General features: G+C 43.0%; 1 protein-coding gene across 1 annotated transcript in view; it reads right to left on the bottom strand.

The window, feature by feature from the left end:
• The window catches only part of GRM8 (glutamate metabotropic receptor 8), a gene marked incomplete at both ends in the record, with an annotated part of 321,520 nt that extends 306,713 nt beyond the window's left edge, over positions 1–14,807 (bottom strand). Inside the window, one exon of the mRNA XM_079548285.1 lies at positions 14,298–14,807. Coding sequence (XP_079404411.1) covers positions 14,298–14,807 — 510 coding nt within the window. The remainder of the gene's footprint in view (positions 1–14,297) is intronic.
• Positions 14,808–27,381: the final 12,574 nt, after the last annotated feature.

The following is a 27,381-nucleotide window of genomic DNA, read 5'->3' on the forward strand; positions in this document are numbered from 1 at the left end:
CTTTCAAACGGGGCTGCTCTGAACACAGTTTTGAGATGAGACCTCCCCAGGGAAGCCCCTGCATGAGAAGACTGGCAGGACAAGACCCACTGCAGCAGAAAGAAAATCACAGGGCTGGAAGCGTGGGACAGCTAAACCACACAGAGTGCTCTGCAGTCCCCATGAAGGAATGCAACTCTAAATTTTACTGTTAGGCAATTGCACCTGTTTCTGTGGGGACAGGAGTCCTGCTGTCCCATCTCCTTAACTATATTTGATGCCCTGCTCCAAATCCAAAAGGAAGAACTTACGAACAGCTTACGAGCGCTGTGCGTCACAAGGAAGTGCCCTGTGCAGTGATACAAACAGGGGCACTACTACTAAATTGCTGGTACCCAAGAGAGACATTTCAAACCTGTTTTGTTTTGTTTTGTTTTTATTTTAAATTGTAAAATATCCAAAATAGAATTAAAATATTTCATTCCAAATGGATCATGTTATCACTGAACACAAAACAAGGCATTCTGGAGAAGCCTTCATAAAAATAAAAAATCAAGAAGCCCCCAAATCCCAATTGAACATGATCATTTCAGTTCAGATTAAAACGAATGATTATTTTTCAATTCAGCTGTCAAACTGACTAATTATTTGCACAGTCCTGCTCACAGTATGGCCTCCATGCTTTAGTTACATTAAAAAACAACTCAAAAGGATAAAAAATTACAAGTGCGAAAGGTACAAAAAGCTCTCTTGGCTCCTGATCTGCTCCTGGTAAACCAACGAGGCAGACATTTGATGCCCAGCTACCAGATGCTGCCCTGTTAACAAGGTTCTTCATCAAACTACATGGAAGCAATCAAACTTTCAATGGAATTAGCATGAAAAAATGAACAAGGAAAAGAAACAAAAGCAGGGCTCCTGTGCCACTAAGAAAAAAATGGAATAAGCATCAGCTGACAATCTTTTTCAAAATTGATTCTTCTCAAGCATTTAAGAAAAAAAATCCACTCATCTAAAGTAGATCACATATTTGCATGCACCTGTCTTAATTTTCTTCTATTCTACACTGCATAATTTCATGTTTTGTTTTAATAACAACAGGCATTCGTTTTTCCTAATCACCCAAGTACAGATTGCAGAGATGAGTTTTAACAATTTTTGTTTTACTGGGCAATGATCCAAAAGGTTTTTGTCTGATTTTCAGACTCTTTCTTAGAATATCACGGTTTCATGGAGGGAATATGCAGCTTTTGATTGCTGTCAGGCAGGTTTCATCACTTGCTCCGGAGACTGATGACTTGCATATTTAGATCATACAGAGTCAGATAATCCCCTTTCATAGCAAAACCCAGGGGAGGGAGCTGTGTAAGAGGATACAAGGAATCCCTCGTTAAGAACTCGCTGTAGGAGGTATGCCCCCAGCCCTCATTCTATATCTGATTAGTGAGGAGCCTTTATATTCACAAAATCCCTTGAGGCACCTGGAGCAGAGGCTGGGGACCCTGCACATCAGCCCCCAGGGACACCCAGGCACCCATGGCTAGCGGCGCTCAGGCTGAGGATTTGGTTCTGCCTGACTTGCCAAGGTCGCAGAGCTCTGCGGTGCAGCAAGATACAGGACGTAAGGCTTCAGCAGGCAGTAATGCACAGCGAAGGCAGTCTGTCATACTCAGACAAAGCTCTGCAAAGCAGACAAAGCCATTGAGCCAAGAGATTATTTGACCCATCTCAGAAATACTCTGTTTTCCTCAGCTTTTGACATCTTTACTCTCATTTTCTCCTGGACATCAGAAACAAAAGTGATTTGATCTTATGCAAAGAGGCAATAAAACAGGTAGAACTTGAACTGTGCATCTTCATTCCTGTATCACAAGTCCTTTGCAATCCACCCTAAAAATAGAAATAAGGGGGGGGGGAGAGGGGGAATAGAAAAACACAACCTTTGAAACTTGGCAGGAACGGCAGGAAATCATACCTTGAGTCACAGGGCACTCTTAGCATCTGTTCCAAGTGTGCATTTTTCATACTCCTGTATTCAGCACAGCTACTCTTGTTCATATTTCCATCCCTGGGACTACCTTTGCAACATTATTCTTTCTCTGTGGCACATCCTGTCCCAAATACCTTACATATCCAGTTTCCAAAATGCTGTCCAGCTGTTACTGGAGGTGTCCCCTAGTTCACAGATGATGAGTTTTTGCTTTTCAGAAGATGTTTGGCAAGATGGTTTCCATTAAAACCATCTTGAAACAACAGCTCCAAGTGCATTAAGATTTTACAACTGAAATTGTTTGACATGCAGAAAAAGAATGAAGCAGTGGTTAATAAGATGAATGTTTACATTTAAGCTTTCAAAGCGCATCATCAAATCTGGTCCAACAAAAAAGACAGAAACAGATTTTTTTTCTCTCCTTTTTCATGCTTTCTAGTAGCTTTCACTTTCATTACAAATGCTTCAGTTCTGCCTGAACTGAACACAAGGAGAATCAGCCCTTTAATCCTCAGGACAATACATATTTTCTTCACACTTTAGCAAGTAAATATAGCAGCTGGTAATTTTTAAATCCTGTTCTTTGTTACACAAAACCATGGAATTTAGAAGTGGAAAACACTGACCACTTTACCTAGATCACTTTCCTGCTGTTACAAAAAAACATATCTTCATAACCTGTCCAGTGTAATTTTCAGAAATCCAGGCAATGGGAATTCTGACACTTCTCCTATCCTACACAACCAAATTGATCTTTAGATTAATACAACAATATTTCTTGCAATATTTTTTCTAATAGTAACATAAATGTTCCCCCTTGAAACAATAGTGTAGTATACATGTATGTACTCTGCCAATTGCTCTTTAAGTTTGGGGTGTTATTTTCATAGTTAGTCCATATTAGAAAGAATGTGCTACAGTAGCTTGCCTGTGGATATCAGACAGCCAGCTCATTCAAGATCACTCCTGTCCTGTGGAAACAAACCACTTCTCTTCCAAATAAAATAATCCAGAACTCCTTGCAGGCTGACACCAAAAGAGCATCACCATGGTCATTTCTGAAAACATCACAAAGTAATAGAGGAGCCACATCTGCCTTTCCTGCACACCAGACAAGATCTGTTAGTGGAAAAGGAAACCAACTAACAGTAAAACCAACAGGATATTATATCTCTCTGGATAAATCCAGCTTTACAGCTGCATCATCCACTGGCTTCCCTGGAATGCATTGCTTTCCTGGGAATTCCTTCTCCTTTAAGCAAGTCTAAGTGACAAAAAATCACTCTTATTTCTCTTTTGAGTTAGAAAAACTGAAGAAAGAGGGCCTAGATGGCAACAGAAGAATTTAGTCACTTATGCACTTCTGCTGTTCTTTGCCTGAATCAGACTGCAAGCAGTCTTCTGCAGTCTTGGGATTCCCAGCCCTCTGCACTTTCCATTCGCTGTACGATACCAGCCCTGGTAGGTCATCTCTTTGTGCAGAACATGTTCTTATGTCCCAGACAACAATGCAATGAGAATAACCTCTAGGAGTTTTTATGCTACTCCAAATGATTACTGAGTTTCTCATCTAATTTATCAAAATAAATTCTCTTCCCCTAAACCACTCTCTTCAAAGGTTGTTTGGATAAGGGAGTTCATAGACAATGGTAATATAATAATATAGAAAATGTAAATGTGCTAAAACATACACACAGCCCTTACAGATCTCCTCTTTTCCACTAACAGACAACGTGTACTGCCGTCTATGAAGACTGCTCCAAAAGTAATGCCTCCTACTTTATCATGTTGGCCCACAAAGTCAGAGGGGAATGCTGGTGGTATGACAGTATTAGTTCAACCTTCCCACCAACATCCTGTTATATTTTGCTGCCATGTGATAGATGGCAGCAGAGGGGCAGTCCGACAAAATGGCATCTGATGTATATGAAGCAAAGATGTGCCACTGAATTACTCCATACAGAAAATACTGCACTCACTGACATTCATCACTGCTTGCTGAACATTTATGAAGACCAAACAGTGGATATGAATACAGTGAGATAATGGGCAGTGGGTTTCAGCTGTGACAACAGCAACCTAAAAGACAAGCCACATTCTGGACAGCCATGCACGTCTGTCACACCATAAAATGAAGAGCATCCTGATCTGTTCATCCATGGATTACAACCACAGAACTGTGTTCAGAACTGAATATTGACTTCAATGTGTTGGAAATGATGGTGGCAATGCTGGAATATCCTGAAGTTTGCACCAGGTAGATCCCATGAATGCTAACACAGGAATAGAAAGAGCACCATAAGCAAGTTTGTCAGGACTTACTGAACCAATAAGAGGCTGAAGGCAACAGTTATCTGGATCACATCATTACCAGTGATGAGATGTGGTATCACCACTACGAGCCAGAGTCAAAACAGCAGTCCAAGTGATCAAAGAAAAAGTTCAAGACACAGCTCTCAATGGGAAAAGTATTTGCACGGTCTGTTGGGATAGGAAAGAGGCATTGGGATAGGAAAGAGGTGATCCTTCCTGATTTCCTGAATCAACAAGCCATCAACTTTGACCACTACATCGCAACACTGACTAAGCGGAAGGCTCAAAGCTCCTGTATCAGATCAGAATAGAAGACAATCTCTCTCTTGCAACATGATAACACCATACCAGCCTGAAGACCGTGGAGAACATCGCCAGTCTTGGCTGGATTGTCCTACCACAGCCACAGTGTAATAGGGATTTGATGCTTCCTGACTTCCATCTGTTTAGATGAAAGATGGACTGCGTGGGCAGCATTTTCCTAGCAATCATGCTGTCACAGCAGCTGTGAAACAATGGGTCACCTCCACTGGTACGGATTTTTACAAGGGTGACATGCAGGCTCCTATTCATGGCTGGTGAAAATGCACAGTTAACGATGGTTATGTTGAAAAAGCATTTTGTAGCTGAGAATTTGCTCTATCAAATAGTGATGTTGTGCTCTTTGTATCTGTTGTTGCTTTCATGGAAATATATAGCAGTCATTACTTTTAGAGTGACCTATGTATAATCAGTACTTCTTAACATTTTAGTTCCTTTTCAACTTCACTTAATTATCCTTCCATACATCAACTGAACAGGCAAGTCAAGTCTCAAGGCTCTCTGTGGCTCCATGTGTGTTCATTAAGGCACACCTTTTAGACTGGTGTGTCCTTGTTTATGTGGTAGCCCTCAAGGAACTAAGCTTTTTTTGGAATGGATTTTCTGTGTTTCAGCACTAGTGAGAAAAGCATACTCATGGCACCATGTGGAGTAAGAAGAAGGGTGAGAATGGCTAGCCCTTTCTTTTGCTCTTTTTGGGGAATACATTTTGGAAGCATCCAGCTGGAGAATTACTGCAGAATTCCTAGCCTCTGTGAAATGTTTCTCTGATGAGTAGACTAAGTATTAATTGTGATGACACTTTTTTACTAAGATGCTAATATTTCAAAAATCTTTACCAAAAAAAAAAAAAAAAAAAAAAAAAAAGTAAATTTATCTGAATAAGAGTAAGAATTACTGTAGGGGATCAGTGTTATCATAATGCCATGGAGTTATTGGACAAAATTTTAACCAGTTTGCAAGATCATAATGACACTGTAAATGTGACAAAGCATAAGCAAAGTAAAAAACTAATAAAAATTACTAGGAGCATACTGTGGAATTATATACAAAATGTGGTATAGTCATTTTGCTACTTTTTTCTACTCCGTAAAATCATGTGCATATGTGTATTAGAAAAGAGATATACAGATTCTGATTCTGCCTCTAGAAATACTTCTTCCACAAAGCTAAATACCATGAGCACCTTGTATGAAAGAACAAAAGTCTAATCTCTAAAAGGGAATTATTCCAACTCATAGAAATTACTTTTACATCTTTCTTAGAGTCCCAAGCTATTAAAGAAATATAATAGGTAGTAGGTAGACAGCTCCCACAGTCCTTGCATTACTAACAGAAGCAAGTTATTTCAGAGAAGACTTAGACCCAGGTATCTATCTGAAGTCCCAAACAAGAAATCCCACAGTGGGGTAAAAAAAAGGACATCTTTGTCCTTTGAGAGTTCAATCTCTCGAGAAACATGTCCCTTATTTCCTGTTACCCACAAACAGGTCTCACTTAGAGAACCAATTTCCAGCTCTTCCTCCTGCTGACCCAGACACCCTCGTAACTCATTGAAACTGAGTGAGTCAGAGTCCTGTTCATGCAGTGTGTCTGACAAAAACACTGCTTGGAGAACACACAATGAGAAGAGGTTTCTGCATGGTCAAAGTGCAAGCATGGAGCAAACAATCCTCTTTTTGCTAAACATGAAAGACGCACTCACACTCACAGAGCTGATTCAGTCTTGCTCTGAAAGCATTTCACACTCTCTATTTAGGACACAGGCAGTCAAGGGCAAGCAGCTTCCTCATTTAAGGCTTGACTTAAATGCTTAATTGTCCTGTCAGAAGAATAGAGGATATAATATAATTCTTTTCTAATCTAAGAGCATATGTAGATCCTAGCCCAGAGGAGCATTTTGCTCTTGGCTATTTAATTTGTTGGAATCGGTGTCTTTCAGTAAGACTTTTGTTTAGATGACTTTTTTTCTCTGATAAATGCTAGTAAACACAGGGATGTACATTTAAGAACCATAAACCAGTTTAATCCTAAAAGCACAATGTGCATTAGTGAAAATAATGAGGATGGAAATACACAAAACCACAAGATCTACCAGTTGGCTGTAACACACAATACTGCCTAGTTTCTGTTGACAGTCAGAATGCAAGACTATTCATACGGCACAGCTGACACTGTACTGAAACAATTATCACCAGGGAAAAAAGTCTTTATTTAATTCTCATCATGACTAATAAAACTAACATCATTGTACTAACACACTGCAACGGTTTTGATGATCCTTAGCAGTGTCTTGACTTCCCTTCAGCATGACATAGGACCAGAGGAACTCTGTCTTGCCCTAGTATCCACTTGATACATTGCATGCACCCTTCCAGAGCATATTCCTGAGCATGTGAAGACCACCCGCTCTGCTGAGCTTCTAGGACAGTCCTTAGCTGGGCTGTGACTGTGCCAGCCAACAGCCTCTCTGTTTCCAGACTGGCTTCAGAAGTTAACATGGGTCAGGGATCATTCTCTTCCAGTAGCTTGCATGCAGACCCACGATTTAGGGAAATGTGAGTTTATTGTACAGAGGTGGATTATTTGTGTGAGCTGGCCTCAGTGCCACAGAACTGTGCCAGGTACATTTTGTTTACTAGCAAAGATAAAAAGTGCCTCCTAATACGAGATCTTTAATAAAGTCCATTGTAGAATTTGTCTTTATGTGAACACGTCAGCCCTTGCTGAACTGCTCTTCTCCTTATCCTTTCAGTCCTCTCATTTGTAGAATTACAGTTGATATCCATATCAATATAGGCATCACTTAAAAATAACTTGGGGTCTCTGTCACATACAACCAACCTTCATACAGTGGTAACAACTCAGCCATGAAAGGGTGAACTAATTCTCTTAGCACATGCAATTTCTTTCATATGTTCATGTGAGGGATAAATACATACATAGCTTAAACTGCCTTCAGGGAATTAGAAAGAAAATCAGACCACCGGTCTTCAATAGCTACAATCTCTTGGTAAGGTGCTCCTATACGTGGTTAGGGAATGGCATAAAAACCTCAACACTTAAGACAACGTCAGCTTACCCACAAAAATGGGGGAGATATCTCATACCATTTAATAAACATTAATCAACCTTCTAGTTTCTCCTGTGAAATGGTTAAACACAATCAAACCAAAATGACAAAAGAGAAGTTCAACAAGGTCAAGCAATGCTTCTAAAGCCTTGTAGCAAACCAATGACAAATACAGAAAATAATACAGAAAAACAAATTGCTGCTTTGCTCTAACCACTACTTATAGCTTCATCTAGGAATGGGAGAAGACTAAAAATACTAGATCTTTAGAGGAATATTTAAGGAACTAATATACTGTAAAATCCTAAATGAATACATTAAGTTGCTTTTGTACTCCCTTGCCTCAAGCAGCTTAGCACAAATAAAATTTGATGCTAATCAGTCCTAGCAGTTTTCACAGAATCTGGAAATCTCTTATTTCCTCTGGCTGTAGCTAAAGAATTTCCCAACAATTTCATTATTGATACTCACAAAGTATCTGATGTACATATAATTTTATCTCGGTGTTGACCTGCCATTTGCCTCTTGTCTGAGACATTTAACATTGCACTGGCAGAAAAATCACAGCTGAATTAAAAGAGTCTTTTCATAATCCAAGTATCTACTACCATGGAAATACACAGAGATATGAAAGCTGTGTCTAACAGAAGATGAGTTGAGAGGGAAAAAAAAAAGGAGGAAATACATATGTATAATGATTACAAGGTATTTTCCAACCAATAACAAGACAAAATGCTCAGGCACTAAACAGATAAGTGCTTGTAAAAAGCAACAAAAAACACTGTAAAATTAAATGGGACATATTGGCAATGGCTTCCTTTTATAATTAAAAATGATTCAGAAGGTGAAAATATTATCTAGAATAAATGTAAAACAAATCTGTTCCTCTTAAAAGCTGATTTCAAAATGTTTCAGTCTAATTCTCACTACGAACAATTTTTCTTCACACTTCAGTCTTGATTTTCTACTTATGTTTTAACCACAAAAAATCATAACTCATTGCAAATCTCAAATGCTATGCTGCACAAAACACTAATGACAAATGTAGTGTGACACAGTGAACAGAATATGGATCTGTTTTAATCAGTGCAGTACAGTTTTTTATTAATGAATGCCAGTCTGTTGGTTAAACTTGAGACTGTTCTTTACTTATTATAAAGTAAATGGTAAAATTCTTCCCATTGTGGAAAGGCCATGCAGCCACATCAAAAAGGCTGATTCCTACATCTCTCTGAAGACTTTCAAGTCACTGATGTTCAGGAAATGCAAAATTTCCATAGAGTCAGAGTCAAAATCAGGATCTGCATGTATTTCAGACTGCCTCACAAAAGCATGTGCATACTCTCTGAAATCATCTGGCAAAATGTTACTGCACTTTACTCATGTCATATTCCATCCAGTCATAAAATGCACACTATTGCCACAATTAAATATATAGCTCCTAAATTATGAACTTCAGTGAGGTTAGGCTCCACATAATCATAGTCCCCACATTCTGGGAGGCCTGTCTGGGTCTGGATCACAAGGCAATAGGAGCATCTCATGGCATCCAAATGTAAAAAGACCTGCCACCAAGCCTGAAAAAGCATCAACCAAGTACAGAACTGCTAGCTGCACAAGGCTGCCAGCCAAGGATATCCACTAAAACCCAGAAGGATACAAGCGAGCAGAATAGCAAATTACAAAAAAATGCTGGGGGAACTGATACCTTTACTTCCAGATTTATTGAAAGAAACTGTGCCTTGCATTTTGGATGGCTGCACATAAAGTAGAAAGAGTAACTCCAGAACGTCATTTGTACTATGAGCTTCTGAAGAAGTAAATGTGTATGAAATGTATAAGGCAAATGTGCATGAAGTAAATATTAGTCCCTTCAGACAGCAGCTATTAAAATGGATTACAGTAGTGCAGAAAGAAGAGAATTAGACCAAAAAGAAGAAAAAAGCACTTTAGAAAAGTGTTTTAGAAAAGAGCAGAAAACATACAGCAAAGCAAAAAGCAAGGCAAGGCGAAAGGCAAGGAAGAGAACAAAACTGTCTATTACCATTTTAGCTTTATATGCACGTACATAAACATACACATAGAAGCTTAAGATCACAATTCATCAAGCATGCTTTCCACTTATCTCAATTCACATGCAAGCCACCGTCCGTCCCTTCACTGCTCTCAGTGTGACATTGGCTAGATGTGTGAAGGTGACAGATGGAGTGCACCGAGGAGTTCAGAAATAGAGTAAAGCTTTTAGATGGTAGAATAAGAAAATACCTCTTTTCTTTCCAACAAATTTTAACCACTGATATGAGTTAGTCAGACAACATTACTGCAAGCAGCTCAGAGGCTCCCAGCGCAAGACAGCTGAGGACACGTGAGAGCAGGTCCTGAGGAGGGCCATAAAAAAGATCAGAGGGCTGGAGCACCTCTCCAAAAAGAGGCTGATATAGTTGAGTCTATTCAATCTGGAGCAGAGAAGGCTCCGGGGAGGCCTCATTGTGGTCTTTTGATGCATAAAAGTAGGTTTATAAGAATGATGGAGAGAGACTTTTTCCTGGGGCTTATAGTAATAGGACAAAGACTAATGGTTTTAAACTGAAGGAAGCTAGATACAGACTGGATATAAAAAAGAAATACTTTTCATGATGAGGGTGGTGAGATATTAGAACAGATTACCCAGAGAAGCTGTGGATATACCATCCCTGGAAGTATTCAAGGTCAGGTTGGCTTTGGCTTTGAGAAACCAGATCTAGTGGAAGATGTCCCAGCCCACAGGAGGGGGTTTGGACAAGATCATTTTTTAAGTTTTTTTCCAATCCAAAGCATTCTGTATTAAGTAAAAGCTGTAAGTATGGGGAACATGAAGTGAGATGAGCTACAGACTCCTGTTTCTCCAAGATGAGTTTTGAAGGTCTGGGAACAGCCCAGTGCTTATACACTTTACATGGATAAGGATATCACTTGGCTGTATCTGAGCACCCTATATGAAGCAAGAAGTTCCATAAGACAAACCCAGGAAGGAGTAACATGTTATGCTTGAATGATGCAGTCGACAGAAAAGCTGCCTTCACGCTACTGAGAGCTGGCCAACCGGGACAGGCAGGCCCTCAATAGATTCTGCCAGCCAAACGCAAACCAGTTTGGCAGCAGGACTTCCAAACTGGCAATAATAACAACCAAACATCTACACAGGGGAAAGAGTAGCTCCTGACTCATCAGAAGAAAGAGGAAGGCCTGTGTCTGTCTGTCCTATTTCCAGAGTTACTCCTATGAGAAATGCAAAAGAACTGTTAAGGCCCTGAATGCACCAATAGGCAACATCTTCTCTTTCCCAGTTCTGGGTTTGGTTGCAAGTGTTCAAGATCATCTATGACAGAGTGCAAGTATTTGACTCTGAATCAGCCCAGGAAAACAGCTATGTTGTGAGGGAGAGCCTCATAGGGACCTCTATACCTGTTCTTCACTTGACTGCTGCTTCTCAGCTCAGGACCTTTCCCTTGGGTCCCAAGCTGTGCCACTGGCCTTGTACCTCGCTGACCATGACCTTGAATTGCTGCTGACACTGACCTCCTCACTGACTTTGAAGCCCATCACTATGAGCTTGTCTCACAGTCATTAGATTGTTGGCCTAACCATGTTACATGACCAGACCTGTTTTGTTCTCATTCAGATGAGGCTGTGTCTGCAATTTGTGTCACCCCTTTTACCTTGTTGCAAAGTGCTCCTTAGAGGTGTAAAGCCATTAACAGGTGAAATTTAAGCTGTCCAAATTTGGACCTTAATGTTGCAGACCTATCAAGGACAGAAAGTCATCTCCTAAGTAGTGGTGTCTCCTGGATATTCACAAAAGGGTAGAGAAGAATTCAAGATGAGCCATGTGGCCAAAAGAAAGGTTATATAGATCAAGGCCATGTTCGGTAGTGCCCTCCCTCCCCTCTTCTCGTAAAAACACTTAGATAAAAGGACACCATGACTATCAATCAGCTTACACTATCCACCAGATCATCAGATAAGACTATTGACCTGTATGTTTTAAGTTGTAAAATCAATAAAAGAAAGAAAAGGAAAAAAAAAAAAAAAAGAAAAAAAAGAAAAAAAAGAAAAATAGCAGCATAAAAATCCAAGCTGCTCAGCATGGTATTTCTCAGAGTGCTTTCGTTTGTATATTCTCATTGAGTGATACAATATACTTCTCACAATTTCATCACAGATTAAAATCTAACTGGATACAACGTTCTCGGAAAATACGTAGTCCTTTACATACAGGAACTTCAGAATAGATATTAAAGCAATGCTGAACCTGAAATTACAGGTTCAGCTTGCTGAAGAGAACTGCTGGACAGAGATACGGGTGAATTAATTAATCCTGCATATAATGGAAACAGGCATTTTTGCATGATGGTTATCACTGACAGTAAGATATTTATACCAGCTGAGTGCCCAACCTTGCCTGACATGAACAAGCAGTAAACAGAGATTTCATACCCAGAGCCTTTATGAGCATGTACCAAGGTCTTACCCCTCCACATTGGAGCAGTTAGGGCTGCATCAGCCAACAATTTCAGCCCATGTCTTTGACCTAAATACAACCCATTTTCTGGATTATACTTCTGCATTTCTGGTGAAGGACCTTTCCATTATTAGTGGTTTGTATTGTGCCGCTAAACCAGGGCTTTATACAGAAGCCTTTACTCAGGAGAAAATAGCAGAGCTACTTCTGAGAGGAAGGTGTAAGAGCAGACTTCAGATGCAGGTCCAAGATGAGATATTAAAGGGTGCCATTTGTCATTTTTTACATTATTAAGAATGTTTGTGCAGGATCTATAATTAAAACTAAAAGAGATGTCTCCTCCTTTTGCCAGCAGCTGTGTTACATCAATTAAATGAGTAAATAAGATCTTTCCCCAGAGGGGATATCACATGACTTTCTATTGATTAAGACTGCAGTAGAACGTTATTTGCAATCTTATTGTATAATGGAAATAAGGAGGTAGCTGTCATGGTTTCAGAAGACAAATTACTGGTATCTTAGGCAATTCATAGGCCTCTTTCCTTCTTGTTGCTCTTAATTCACAGTTAATACATGTCTTACGAGGCTTAGTTTCTTAAATCAGTCCACTATACTGTATTCAGTTCAAATCTGGGAATAAATGTGTGGATTTGCATTATGATTGGTATTAAAGTGACTTTTTCATCTATCATTACTTCAGAGCCATGCATTATTTAAAAGGATAAAACAATTTCCAAAAAAAAAAAGACGTGGAATTAAAAATAGTTACCTCCTGCAGCATGCATGATTATTCCTGGGAAGGACAGGCTTCCCCCACTAGGCATGGCTTCAGAGGTGTTCTCCATATAGAACATTTTTAAGACAGCCTCGTTTTGCTTACTTAATTTTCACAAGCAAACAGTGCGGCTGGAACAGGTTCAATACTCTCAAATGTGAAGTGCCTACAGCGAGGGATGAGCCTTGAGACTGTGATGAATATCCGACCACAACCCAGCAGACGTTTTGCTCCTCTGTTGAGCTGTAAATCATTATGCCCTTCATAGAAGAACCAGAAGGGAGGACGGGAGTCTCCCTTTAGATGACCGAAACACTCTTTGTCAGTTTGAGAAACTTTCAAAACAAGACAATCTTTCCTCACTTTTATTCAAATTTTCAGTCACAGTCAGAGAACCGCAATGCTTTTCAAAATCCCTGACAGCAATATTTAACATTACCAGAATTGTCTTCGCCAAAGTCAAATAAATGGTCTTCAGTGGTTTTGAAGCTGTGAGACATGAGACAAGATTCCTGAATGGAAAGAGTCCATTTGAATAACACTGGGGAGCAGGGCAGTGATAAAGTGATAAATTCAGAGGAAAAGTCATTTTCTGCACAGAGCAAAAGTGCACAGTTTACCATAATCTATTTACCAATGCACAGGATTAAAAATTAAATGTCTGCTGCTTGATCTGTTACAGCTAAGATGATTGATTAGAATGTATTCCTCTTTCCATCCAACTTAGGAAGTTTAAAAGTGGCAGCTTTACTTTTTTGTCATTCATAAGAACTGAACTTAATAAGGTATGTGGAAGGAAATGAAGAGTATGACAGTAGAACTGTTGTCCAAAAGTAATCTCCCTCAAAGTGATAACAAAGACTGGAAAAAAAAATTATCTCTTAGTGAAAAATATGGAGGGGGTTAAGACTTCAAGGAAATCAAAGACATCTGTCTAGGCATGCACATCATTAGCACTAGTTTAATACTGGCATATCTTTCCATTTAGGAAAATTATCTGGTTCTCCTAAAAAAGGATTTGTGTTTAAACCTTATGTTTCATTCTCCTTTACATTTGTAAAATAAATCTCAGCCTAGTCTTGATGAGTATAAACAATCAATGTGAGTAGCAAAAAAACAAAACCACAAGTCCCTGAAGGATTCAAGCCTGCTCTGGTTGCTTAGAACTTTAAAAGAGGCATTTGGAAGCTTAAATTAGCTCTGCAATTGTTGCTTTTGCTTGTTTGTTTGTTTTCTTAGAAAGCAAGTCATTTCAGATTTCAGTCCGTTATTTGAAAGAAACACAGTCTCCTCACACATTTCCTTAAACTTAAAATTGAAAAGAAAAGTAGAAAATATTCCTTACCTTAAAAAGTCTTAAAATATTTGCAACCATAATGGACACGGAACTTGCTGCAGCACCTATCACACCTGATATCTTGTCTGGCTTAGTGAAAATTGGTGGGTCGCCATTAGCACACTTCACGTCTGAACCATCTTTCTCTATCAACGCTTGTACAAATGTTAAGGATTGCTCCAATGCATAAGTGTCCCTGGAACATGTATCAAGGATCCGGACACCTAAGGTGATATTGGCAAGAAGATCGGGGTCTTTATTAATCTGATCAATTGCGTACAGCATTGCCTCTAGTCTGTGGATCCCTTTTTCCTTCTTGAGCTCCCCACAAGGCACCCCTCTATCCCCTTTTGCATGGACGGGGAACAGTCCTCCCAAGATGATGTCCCCATCCAGTCGGATGGAGTGGGCATATTCCTGGCCATAAGTTCTTTGCATCAGGGTGAGCATCCAGCAGAATTTGGCTGTTAACAGGAAGAAACAATGGCAGGAAACTAATCGTTTTCCTTCGTATACCATTTTCTCTGAAGATGTTGTTGCTATCCAGTTTCCAGATTTTCTTCTTGCTAAAGATTGAGGTTGACCATTTGAAACTGCACTTTCTGGAGGCTACCATCAGTGCCCAGTAAGTGATATAGAACCATACGGAGGGTAGAAAAACAATCTCAGCAGAAGTACATAAAATGTGCTTTACAAAAGGTGTCCACTGATGTCATCGGCTGATCGGCTTTTCAGAGAGGTGGTTTTCAATTGCTCCTAATTGATGGTGAAGCACAGGGTAGTATTTCTGGTCCTGATGCTGTGAGGAAGTCAGTAACTCACGTCCTTCTATTTTGCCCTGCAGCTGAGGTACTTCTGGGGGGAAAAAAGAGTGAAAAATACCATTTAGTTCAGCAGTTTTAAACCTGTCACGCAATGTATTTACTTTTGCAAAAGAGTTACTTTGCCTATGTTTTACTTTTGGTGCTATGTAAGAGAGTAATTCTTGGCCTTCTGTGAATTTGAACACCTGGTGCACTGTACTACCAGCCAAGAAATTGATGATTCCAGCAGAGCAAAAGCCAAATCAGGGCAACTACACTCAGCTTGATTTTCACAGTCTGACCCGTAATTCCTATTTACCTTTGCACTGTGTGACATCCAAAACCAGGTCTGATCAGTAACAAGTATTTTCTGTTTTGCTGTATCATTCTGTTCCAGCCCGCAGAAGTGCAATAGCTCCTAACACTTGCACTCGCTGAGAGGCTCCGTGTGTGACAATGGAGTAATCAGAGCTCCTGAATTCAAGTGTGCTCTTGAGCCGCTGCAGTAAGAGCATGTTCAATTCATTTAGATATTAAACTGATTATTTTTCCAGTGGAATTCACTCTTTTCTGGGTTCACTATATATATAAAATGTCCGCCAGATCATTTCAAAAACTGTATTACTTTTTTGAAAAGGTAGCCGGTTTCCTAAGCAAAAAGAGCACAGCATGTTCTGCTGGGAAAACAGCTGAACATCCAACATTCCTTTTCTGACATTTTACTTGATCTGAGGTCCAACATTAACAAGGTCTCTGTTCTCTGCCTGCATTTGGACCACAAAAAATAACAAGAATGATGTGCCCCCACTGACATCTGGAAAAGTCCCACTGATTTTAATGAGGCCAGGAATTCATCCTAAGTATCTGAATGCCTGTTATAAAAATCTCCAAATGGTCAACTCCCAAGTTAGTGGCATTTATTTATTTTAACATTTAACAAAACTGCACATGCTTGAGCAATTTTTTAGATCTCTGAGCAGAGAGAGAGAATTTCACCTAAAATTAGATACGCACACTCTGGGCAGCTGCACCTGATTCCATCTCTCCGGGCACCTATTAGAGACTCCAGAGAGCAGAGGACATTCTATGATGCTCACCTGAACATTCTTTTTTAATAAATAAATGAATAAAAAACACCTCTTTAATTTCTGATGAAATGAATCACACTGAACTCTGTAGGTGTGTACGTAATCCCAAGCGATTTGATGGTTCCCACCAAAATATCACTGAATTAGAAGAGAATTGATCCATCCATACCATTTCTCAGAGACATTTTAAATTCTTTTCCACCAGTTGTTTATATATTTTGTGGTAACAAAACCTAAAATGTGATTCTATAAGGCTTGAAACTGATCATCTTCAATTTATTTTTTTTCCCCAAAAATAATAATACCGAGCTCACATTTTAAAACAGTTTGAAGACCTGAGAAAAATATTCACCATGGGAAGCCTTCTATTTAATGAAAACGTATCTCACTGTGATCTGGTAGCAGGGCAGTGACTTGAAAATGAAACTTTTTTAATTGGTGTGAATAAAATCATTGCAGTTGGGAACAGCAGAGCACAAGACTTTCAGCGCTTCTTAATATTTAGCTTTGCTTGAGTTTGGCTCAGGGTTGAATCTTAATGAAAAAAGGCTGTGCTGTTTCCCCTGATAAGACCATCATTCTCCTTCTGCTCCTTTTGGGCACATAGTTTACAAATCTGCTCAGACGTCAGCCCCGTGAGCCAAACTCAGCCTCAGTTACAAATGGAGGAACTCAAGAAACACCACTGGCTTCCTACAGGTTGATCCAGTCTCATGGGATGGTGCCTAAGGACAGAATCCAGCCTAGGCCATAGAGTAAAGATTGCATTAACTATTAACTAGCTACCACTGGCTGACGGCTTGATTGCTTTATTGGAAAAACACAGCTAGGGACTCAAAACAGCAAGTGAAAGATGCAGCTACACCTAAAATAGATGCTATTTCCTCTCTGGTTCCATTGTGAACAACCAGCCCATTAGGCTCCACGTGTTCCTACAGCCCATGCAGGGAGCGATCCTCTGAGGCAATAAAGGATGTCAGCTCCTATTTAACATTGTGTGGAGAGCAAGAAGGCACCACTGCAGAAGTGAAAAATATCAGGAAGGGAAAAACACTGCTTTTTCTATTGCTCAATCTCAGGTCAATCCCTTACAGCCACAGAATGCCAGAAAATTAAAGCAACTGTGTATAAACAGCGATGAATACAACTATTGCGACCCAAATTCCAACAACACTGGGGAAGCTAAAATGAACCCAGTATGCTGACTGCAAAACCCTATCTGGAAATGGGGGAAATTTAAATGAATTGACAATAAGCATTTTTCGACATTACAGTCTACATAAGCACTAATGGCTCTGCCTCAGCCTGCATGTTTTTTTGCTGCAAGTGTCCACAGCTTGTCTATAAAGCAGAAATAAAATTTTAAAATGCTCTTTTTAAAAATTTAAGGCCTTTTAGTCTATTTTTATGTTACCTACGAAATAAAAGCTTTCATTACACTGCCTAATTTATTCATGCCACGCTGCTTTCCATATATTGATTAACACCAACTTTTTGCTGCAAGCCCACGTTACTAAGCAGGAAGCACGTGAGAAAAATGAATCCCATTTTTATCAATGAATTTCTGTGGGAAAACATGGGCTGCTGAGCTATAAAGTCTGAATGAGCTTTTCCTCATGTGCTGAGATCTCATTTGAAGTAAAATGCTGTCCTTCTCAGACTGACCATGAAAGTTCCAATTAATGCAAATCTATTCTCCATTTACCAGGTTCCCCCCTGTAGTAGTTGCTGCTCACTGGAAACACGACCTCTGTGAAGATGCTCACACATTCCCCCAGCACAGTTCAAGAGTGAGCACACCACGAAACCTTGCCTCCAGTCACCTTGAAATGCATGCCCCTTTTGGTTTTAATTCATTAAAAATATCTGGCACTATCGGAACATACTGCTATTTTTAAAGTCAGCATTTCAGCACAGACCTCCACTCCTTCTGCTTGAATGTCTATTTATTTTTAAACCTAAGGAGGTGGGGTGCTGCAAGACAGCGGACGTGGAACTTCTGCTCGTCGAGTCTGGCTCTGGCAATGCTTCCTCGTGACGGCACTCGGCGCTGCCAGACATCGGGAGCACACAGACAGGCACAGCTGCACAGTGGCACTGCTGGGACCTCACCACTCCAACACAGAGTACCGAGAGGGGCTCTGTGCTGAAGGTCTCTGTGTCAGATATCTAAGCAGCGAGCTGAACGCGATGGATAAGTAATTACAGAAATGTAGGCAGGGTCTTCATTTTGGTAACAGACCTCCAGAAGAAACAAGCTCTGGTTAGCACTGAAGTTGGGGCTGAAAATCACAGCATGGTTTCACATCACCTGGAAATGCTTTTGAGAAATCCCACAACCACAGACAGACACAAGGGCGAGGGCTGTTCCTGCATCACGGGCAGGACAACGGGTTCGCTGAACTTCAGGGGACATTTCTAATTGAGGCCGCCAGCCAGACACACATGAGCCTTCACTGACAGACCGAGAAATGGTGGGGGGAAATGTCTGTGAAAAATATGTACAGTTTTGTTCGAGGACAAAAGATGCATTTGTCGTGGCGTTGATGCATGGCCAGCACTTTCCTAAAATGAAATAAAAGTGATCACCTGTGACTTAGAAAAGGAGGAGATTTAGGGAGAAGATCCATTTCTACTTGCTCACGTCCATCGGATGCCCCTCACTGCACAGCACATCTGGTTTCACTGAATGAAAGCAAAGCAACAGTATCTCCCATTCTGAAGTTCCGGGAAGAAAAATTAATGCAAAAATGTAGTTATTTTTTGACTTCTTACTGCTAATGTTACTTCTGAACTCTCAGATACCATTTGCCTGGCTATGCTCATTGTAGCGCTCATTGAAGTCGCCTCTTTCTCCTACAGAGCGTTCGGCAGTGAACAAACAGCCAGATTTCAGCACAGAGCAGGTAAGGAATTGCCACCTGCATACAGCACCCTGACACATAGAGATGATTAATGGGGTTTGCTGACAACAAAAGGGAATTCAGACAACCTTAGGCCTTGGTATCGCAGCTCCTAACTTGCAGGAGAATTCCTCACTGATGTAAGCAGTGTTATCTTCCCCAGCCACTCTGTAGTGACTCGCTGTGCCCTGCCACCACGGGAACCTCTACACAGCAAGCAGCACTTTGCAGAGCTGCCCTCAGCACAGTGCTTACAGGAGCTGTCTCTTCCCAGCACACCACGAGGGAAATATCTCCCCTTGCCTTGATCAGCTGCTTTTCAAGCATCCCAAAGTGCCTGCCTTCACTTTCTTCCCTGCAAAAATACATCTTCCAAACAAGCTCCGCTGCCAGAGCAGCTCCAGTCCTCCTGCCAGGGTGAGACTAAGAGAAGCTCACTCTTTCAAGAGAAAATCTGCATCACATATCTCCCTCTGCCCTTGCCTGGTCGCACAGATGAATAAGCCCCATCAGTATTCACACCTTTAGAGTTGACTTCACCTCCGGTCCGGCAAGTGACGATCAAGGAGATGTGCCCAGGCAGCCTGGAACAGCTTTCCCTGCTGTTTTGGTTCTCACTTCCCCCCTTCCCAACCCGCCTCCAGCCCTCAGACGGCCCCGCCGAGCTCAGGGCGAACGGAGCCGCGCAGCCCCCCGGCCAACCCCCGCCCGGGGAACCCCCCGGCCTCGCCGTCCCGCGACCTGCGGCCCGCAGCCGGACCGGGACCCGCGGGCACCCCTCGGATGCGCGGCCCCGGGGGGCTCGGGGAGCACCCAGGGCCGGGGTAGCCGCCCCCCGACATCGCCCACCGCCGCCGCACTTCTCCACGGAAGGGAGCCCCCTATTGTTCTCCTCTTTACTTCGCCGAGCTGTTTTTCCTTCCCTCCCTTCCCAGGCTCATCCCTACCCCAGCCGGCGCCCGGAGCTCAGGGATTCCGGCGCAGCCCCTCGGTCGGCTCCCGCAGCTCCGGGCCGGGCCCTCTACTTGCCGCCTCGCCCCGCGTCGTCCCCCCCGCCTCGCCGCCCCGGGCTGCTCCCGGCCCCGAGTCCCGCACCTTCCGGAAGCGCTGTAGCAAGAAAAAAAAAAAAAAAAGAAAAAAAAAAAAAAGCACCACAACGAACGTCGCCTTTAATTTCCAGCCGCCGGCGATTCCTTCCGCTGCTGCTCAGCCTTCACGCGCCCGCGTTCCCCTCAAAGCAAATCCGACTCTCTCTTAATGAACGCTCGGTCCCGGAGGTCAGAAGCCCGCAAACTCCGAAATGCCAACGCCGGATTGCGTGCACTTTGGGTCACCGATCGATTCCCATTACTCGGATGGTGGGGGGTTCCGCTCTGGGCTTTCCAGCCGCGTTCCGCGCTCACCTGCGACACTCCGCTCCCGGCAGCTCGCACCGCCACCCCGCACGGGGAACCCCGCGGCTCCGCGCCCCCTCCCGTCCTCGGGGTTCCCCGTGTCCACCCCCAGCTCCCAGCCCTCCCGGCGAGGCGGCGACTGGCGGCGGGCAGGGCTGCCCCGGAGCCGCGCAGTGCCCGCGGGCCAGAGAGGGGTTACGGGGCGACGGGAGCGGGAGAGCCCCGCGCCGCGCAGCGGTCCCGCTCTTAGTAGCGGTCCGCACAGAGCTCGTGCTGTGCCGGGACCCCGTGCGCTGGGGCTGGCGGGGGATAATATCGGCAATAAAACGGTAAATAATTAAAGTAAAAAATAATAATTAAAAAAAATGCAACCACGCACAAAAGCCCCCTCCCCGGGCGGGGAGGATCGCCGTGCCCGGCATCGCTCGCGGAAGGGAAACTTGCCCTACCCGTGGGCTTCTCGCCCCTCACCACACGAATCGGAGGAGACGCGCACCGCCCGCACACGGATACCTCGCTGGGAAGGAGTTGCACATCCACAGTTCTGCGGAGGTCACTGGAATTAACGGCGGCGCCGATCGGAGGAGCGTGAGGTAATCCCGCAGCCCGCACTGCCCCCGGCCTGGGACGGGGACGGAGCGCGGTCCGGCGGCGCTGCAGACACCCGCGGTCCGCCGAACCTCGCACCGTCTCCTTCCTCACTCCTCCTCCCCCTTTCCTTAAAAAAAAAAAAAAAAAAAAAAAACTTTTTGGGAGCGGCGGCGCAGCCCCGTGATGCTCTCCACCCTTCCGCGCCGCTCGGTTGGGGGCAGCCCCGCGCCGCTCCGGCCGGGCCGGGCCAGGAGATACCGCCCACCGCCCCCCGCCGCCCGACCCCCAACCGCGGGGCGGGCAGGGCAGGGCAGGGCGGGCACGGCTCAGCTCTGCTCAGCTCAGCGCTGCCCGGCCGCACTTGTAGCTGTTCTCGGTGCTGAAGGCGGCACGGCTCGGCACGGCTCCGGGGGCCGCGGCGGGGCGGGAGCTGTTGGACGCGGCCCCGCCGAGGTCTCCTCACGCCCGCCGAGCCGTGCCCGCCCTCCCCGCACCGATGTCACGGGGACGGTTTCCCTACACTTTTTGTCTCGTCCCCTCGTTCGCCGACCGGGGGGGCTTCCCGTCCATTCCCGCGCACCGGGGTGGTTTCGGTCGAGGGACGCGGCCGGCAGCGCCGCGCCGCAACAGGTGCGCTGCCCCCCGCGCCGCGCTCCTCCCCCGGACCCTTCTCCGCCCGCACCGGGAGGGGCGCGGCTGCCGCCCGGGGCCGCAGCGGCGGGGCCGCACCCGCCCGGCAGCGCACGGCGCAGCCTCGGTGAGAAGGTTCCACCTCGAGGGCGCCCGGCGCTACTGCAGCTGGCGCGGCGCGGTCCGGGCTGCCGAGTAGGGCGGGCTCCCGACGCTGAGCCGGGCGCTTCCCGCTCCTGCTCCAGGCCAGGCCGAGCGCTTTCCTTACTAATAACCAGCGCATCGCTTTGTATCGCTTTGCCCAGGGCTGTCTCGCTTAACATGGAACGTGGAGCTGGAAGGAGAAATAAATCCGAGTGTGCTCCCATACGTCCAACCAACGCTGCCACCATCATCGTTGTTGGCTGCTGCTGCCCAAATTTATGTGCTAGAAGTTTATCCCAGGTCAGCTGCAGTCCAACATAGTCTGATGGTGTCTGATGTGTCTTTCAAGCCTTTAACTTCTCCTGTGGAAAAGATCTTTCTCTGTTGGTCAATGACGCTGGAAATTGGCCAGGCCTTAAAGAGAATTCATTTTTCTCTAACCCTTCCATGAGAGCAGACTGACAAGCTGTGATTTCAGTAGCAGAAATCCATGGGTTAAACCCTGATGTTCAGCCATGAGAAATCCCCCCTTAGAGACCCTCCTTAAAGCCATCAGGAAAAGGTGCCCCACCTGAGGTATGTACTGCCCGCCAGGCTCATTTCCACCTCCATTTACACTCTGCAGCTTCAGGGGAAGGTCAACAAAAGCAGCAATATTATGCTTAAGCCTTGGTGTGCATCTTGCAGCTGGAGATGCAGGTTCAGAACGGAAGACTGGGATAAAGAAACCTTCAATGTGTTTCCAGCTTGAGTGAGATCTGTTGCCTCTCTCCACCACTTTCAGCCACATCTTTTTTAGAGTACAGTTTTGGGGAGATGGGGACTATATCTTATTCCATATGCTTACAGCAAGTAGCTTACTGAGTCTCAGGCAGGAGTATGATAAATAAACCCATAACCAAAGAGATGAGCGTTGTGTTTTGTCTAAATGCAAGCAGAGAAGATAAATATGTGGGGACAGGCAGGAAGAAAAGAATGAGAAGCTTTGCAAGAAATGGTTATGTTTCCAGAGGATATATGACACAAAAGAGAGGCAATATACATCCATCATTCTTTGAATAGGATCCCTCTGATTCAAACCCGATGGCAGCTGATGTCAGATTGTACAGAAGACTTATGTGAGGGCTGGTGACACAGCTGCCTGCACTACTAACTCAGGTGGAAGAAACCCAGTTCTGGACACCAAGCTACCATAAAGAAGCTCTTAAATGACCTTTACTTGAGTGGGAAGGCCTCGTTCTCAAGGGGAGCATCTTACATGTTAGGTCACAGGCATGGATTAAAGGGAAAGTAAAATGTCAGGGCTATAGATCTAGTGGGTGGCAACTCTGCCCACGGCATGGGGATGGAACTAGATGGTCTTTAAGGTTCTTTCCAACCCAAGCTTTTCTATGATTCTATGGAGACGTGGCCTGAGAAACTTAAGTTTTAATTACTGCATTGAATAAATGCTTGCTCTGAATATCTCTCCAAAGCCAAGCAAGAGCAAATGCACCAGCCTTTCTCCGTGCTTCTACTTCTCCTGAAAAGACATCGTACCCCAAGTAGCCAAGGAATGGTTTGGGCTGTGCAGTTCACACCAGAGCAGCGTCACTCCATGATAGCACTCGCAGATATTAATGACATTCCAATAGAGCTGATTTTTGCAACTTTGAAATAGTGCAACGTAAGGCACTCTGAGTTCTAGAGGCTTTATATTATTATTATTATTATTCCTACCCAGCAGACAGAAATGCAACTTTTTGGGTTATTCAAACACTGAATTAAAATGAGATAGGTAATAAAACCACTTGAGTAATCACTGTTGGGCAAGGGCATGCTGATTAATAGCTACCAAGAAATACAGAGCCACAAAGCCAGTGATTTCCACTTAAGTGATGGTGGGTGCTGGGTTCTGAATTGTAAGATGTGTTGAAATATGGATATCAAAATTTACCAAGAAAACATAATCCCTAAAGAAAGAACTTTTGTCTTGTGTGCATTTCTCTAAGGCTAGTATTTCTGCACTATATATGTTGGTGAAAAAATGAAAGGGGGAGAAAATGCATTTCATGGTATTAACTATGACAAAAAGTATTATCTGGAGGCCAAAGAAAGTGAGCATTCATCTGTAAAATATAGGATACCTTTGGAAGGCCCAAGTTGTGACTTATTTCACATAAACTTTTCAGCAGCGAACGATGGATGTCAAGGCTTAAACCATAAAAAGGAAGATAGCTATTCTGTAGGATAGGTAGCACTCTTGCTTTCAGAATCAGAATATTTTTAGTGTCTTAATTTCCAAACGTGTCTCAGAAAGTCCACTATACTGGAAGATTGAGCATTTGGAAACCATCCCTCTGCTGGAAGGAGTGGCGTAAGAGTCTCATCCTGTGGGTGGGGTTTTGGGTCTGTGTTAAGCAGGAAGCAAGCACCAGCTGCTCTGCATGGTGAGTAAGAGTGTATAGCAGGATGGGATGGTGCCCTTGACAAGAGATGCACTGCCACAGCAGCCAAACAACAGGACAGAGCAGGTCTGGTGGCAGAAACCAGGACAAGTTCACAGTCGTGAGGCAAGTCTGAGGTCAGGCTGGGATGTCAAGCTGGAGGATGAGGATCTTTATCAGAGCTACTTGGAAAATCACACAGTTGCAGCAGCTGAGGAGAGGGCAAAGAAGGAGTGCCAGGGCTTTAAAAAGTTCCTAGAGACGCTGGGGATGCCATAACAAGGTTTCCTATAGCTTTCTCACAAAGATTTCTTCTCAGCAGCCTGACCCCATGCCACATGGCTGCACCACATTCCAACTGCCTCAAGCAAAGGCAGCCAAACCCACAGGAGAGAGCAGGAGATGGCCCTGACATTCATACTGGACTAAGTCTGCACCATATGCTCTTTCATCACCCATTTCTGCTCAGGATGACAGTGACACATCTGGCCTGAACACTGTCATAAAACTCAATCAACTTTCTTGAGATACAGCAGTGTGATAGAAATATGAAGGGGGTCCATCCAGAAGCCAGAGTTGGTGGACCCATAGCAAATTTAAGTGAAAGATACAGTATATTTATAATCAAATACCATGTTTCCAAACTAGCAGTGGATGATGAGCCTGCGAAATCCTCTCCCACACAACTTAGAACATTGAAGTCAGCAGAGACAGTCGTGAAGCAACGTAATATTTGCTAAAGAGAAGAGAGACTCAATCCTAATTAACTAAAAATTACAACACCCACAGAGGGAGTTATGCATTGTTATACTTTTATAATGGGGACAGTCTCCACTAGCATGTCCTCTAGGATAATGACTGTGTGGTTTTATGTCTATACCTAATAAAGTGCCTATATAGATACTAAGTTCTGCAGCTTCTAAAAACTTAGTCTTTCATTTTGTCCTTCACTAATGGAAAAAATGAAACCATGTTTAAGGGTGCCTTTCATTCTAGACTACTTAAACTGATAGATAGCTATATTTAGTGATTACTTCACCAGTCTTTGAAATGCTGACATCTTTGAGGCGAGGTACAAAAAGGGTTTATAAATCAGGAAGTAAAGCCACATTACCTTTTCAAAGTGTGAGCCATAACTTTCCCTCTTACATGATAGCAGATGAACACAGCTATTTTACACAAAAACAAATCTTTGCCTTTCTGTACCCTTCCAAAGAAATGATTTGCATAAATATCATTTGCCAAACAACAAGTAGAGCTGATCATGCTCTGCCTTGTTCCGCTTTGTAGACTGTTGGCAAAATCTTCTGAGGTTAGCAGTGCATGGAAATAGCTAATCCTCAGGTCTGGTGTTGCCATTATTTTGGGGGACAGCAGAATTCATCAGAAGACTGTTTTCTAAACTAAGTGCATGAAATGACCTGCATACTCCCTAGATGAAAAACATACTCAAGGTTCAATATAAGGTAAACTCGATTCTCCTTTTAATGCTGTGTGTTAGAAAGAAAGAAAACAAACCATTAATCCACCATCTAGAGTTCAAGGCACTGCACCGCAAAGCCAAACATTTCTTTTCATGGCTTGTTGCAGAAGCAATAGAACTGCACAAGTAGGAATCATCGCAATCATGAACAAAGACTCACCTGAGGTAATGAAATACTTTGCTTAAACGTGATTGCATTTTTAAACGTCATGAGACCCACTGTCAAATCGTGTTGCATAGGAAAAACATTTTGAAAAGGTTCTGAGAATTCCCCTAAAACCACAGTGCCCATATGGGCTGCAGTGTATGGCCGACTTCACATTCAGCCTATGGTCATTCTCTGAATAAACTCAAAGGAGTGATGTTAAGTAGACTGTGGTGTCACCTGATGTTCCCATACCCATAACCTCACAGTAAGCATGTGAATGTGTCCTAATAACTATTGTACCTGAAGCTATTCTTTATAATAATGTAAATATATTGTAAGGTTCTTGTTTAGCAGACATTAAAAATTGAGGTGAATTTTCTTAGAGGGGCAACATACACAGGTCCTCAGAGCAAATTCTCAAACATTTAAAGTGTAAACTCCTGTATTTTAAATATTCTTCTAGGTTCTCTGTGTAAATGCAAAATATGGAAATGGAAAGAAATAGCTACTTTCCAGGCAGTGAGTCATCTGATATTACCATAGATGTCTAAATAGAACATCTAAATCATGCCTGAGAAGTGTGTTTTTCTCTCTATAGACTATAAAAAGAGTCTAGACAACTGGCTCAGATGTAAATGTCTGCATTGTAGATGATCAGAGTGAGGTGAGGTATATCCACCTCTGGAGCATGGGAAGAAGCAGATGGTAAAGACAGCAATAAAGACAACAGGTCAGGTTCCAGTTCTGAGAGCACACATCACCAGTTTGTCACCAGCTTAGTTCTCATTATATCTGTTCCGCAGGCAGGTCATACTTCAGTAGTAATGACTCTGTTCCTCTCCTATTTCTTTCCTCCCAGTAAGTGTCTGACAAATATTAAAAGTTGTCTTAAAAAGCAGACCAACTGTGTGCCAAGTATTCCAAAGTGAAAAGGCCTCAGAAAAAAATGCTTTGTATTTATTAAAGTTATGTACCTAGATACAAATAATTTTGTAAAATATTCCTAAATATTCCTAAAATAAAATAATAATTGAAATGAAGTTAAGCAATTTAATTAATTGCCTATGTAAACAGGAATGGGCATGGTTGTTTTTTTTCCTGCTCAACTTTCACATGAACGAGATATTACTGAGCTGAAGCTCAAGATATGCATATGATGACTTTTTACATCCATATGGCATTCTGTGGGGGAGTTCACATTAACATTTTTGCTTGGATCATAAGCACACATTTGAAGTAAACCCCCCAGTTTTCCCCATTTACTATATGCTTTGGTTAATGTAGCAGAGCAGACTTCGCCTCATGGACTGGATTCATCTCTAGAGGAAATCAACCTAGAATTTGCACTCTAGGAATGCACATAAAGTGCTACAACTGCTAACAGACCAAACAAAAGCTAGTCTGAAGTGACTCTTCATATCAAATATAGTGTGGCCATCAGCTTCTCAGCAACTAAAGTTTGTTTCTATAGACCTGAACTGTT

This window comes from Tetrao urogallus (assembly GCF_951394365.1).
Source record: "Tetrao urogallus genome assembly, chromosome: 1".
Lineage (NCBI taxonomy): Eukaryota > Metazoa > Chordata > Aves > Galliformes > Phasianidae > Tetrao > Tetrao urogallus.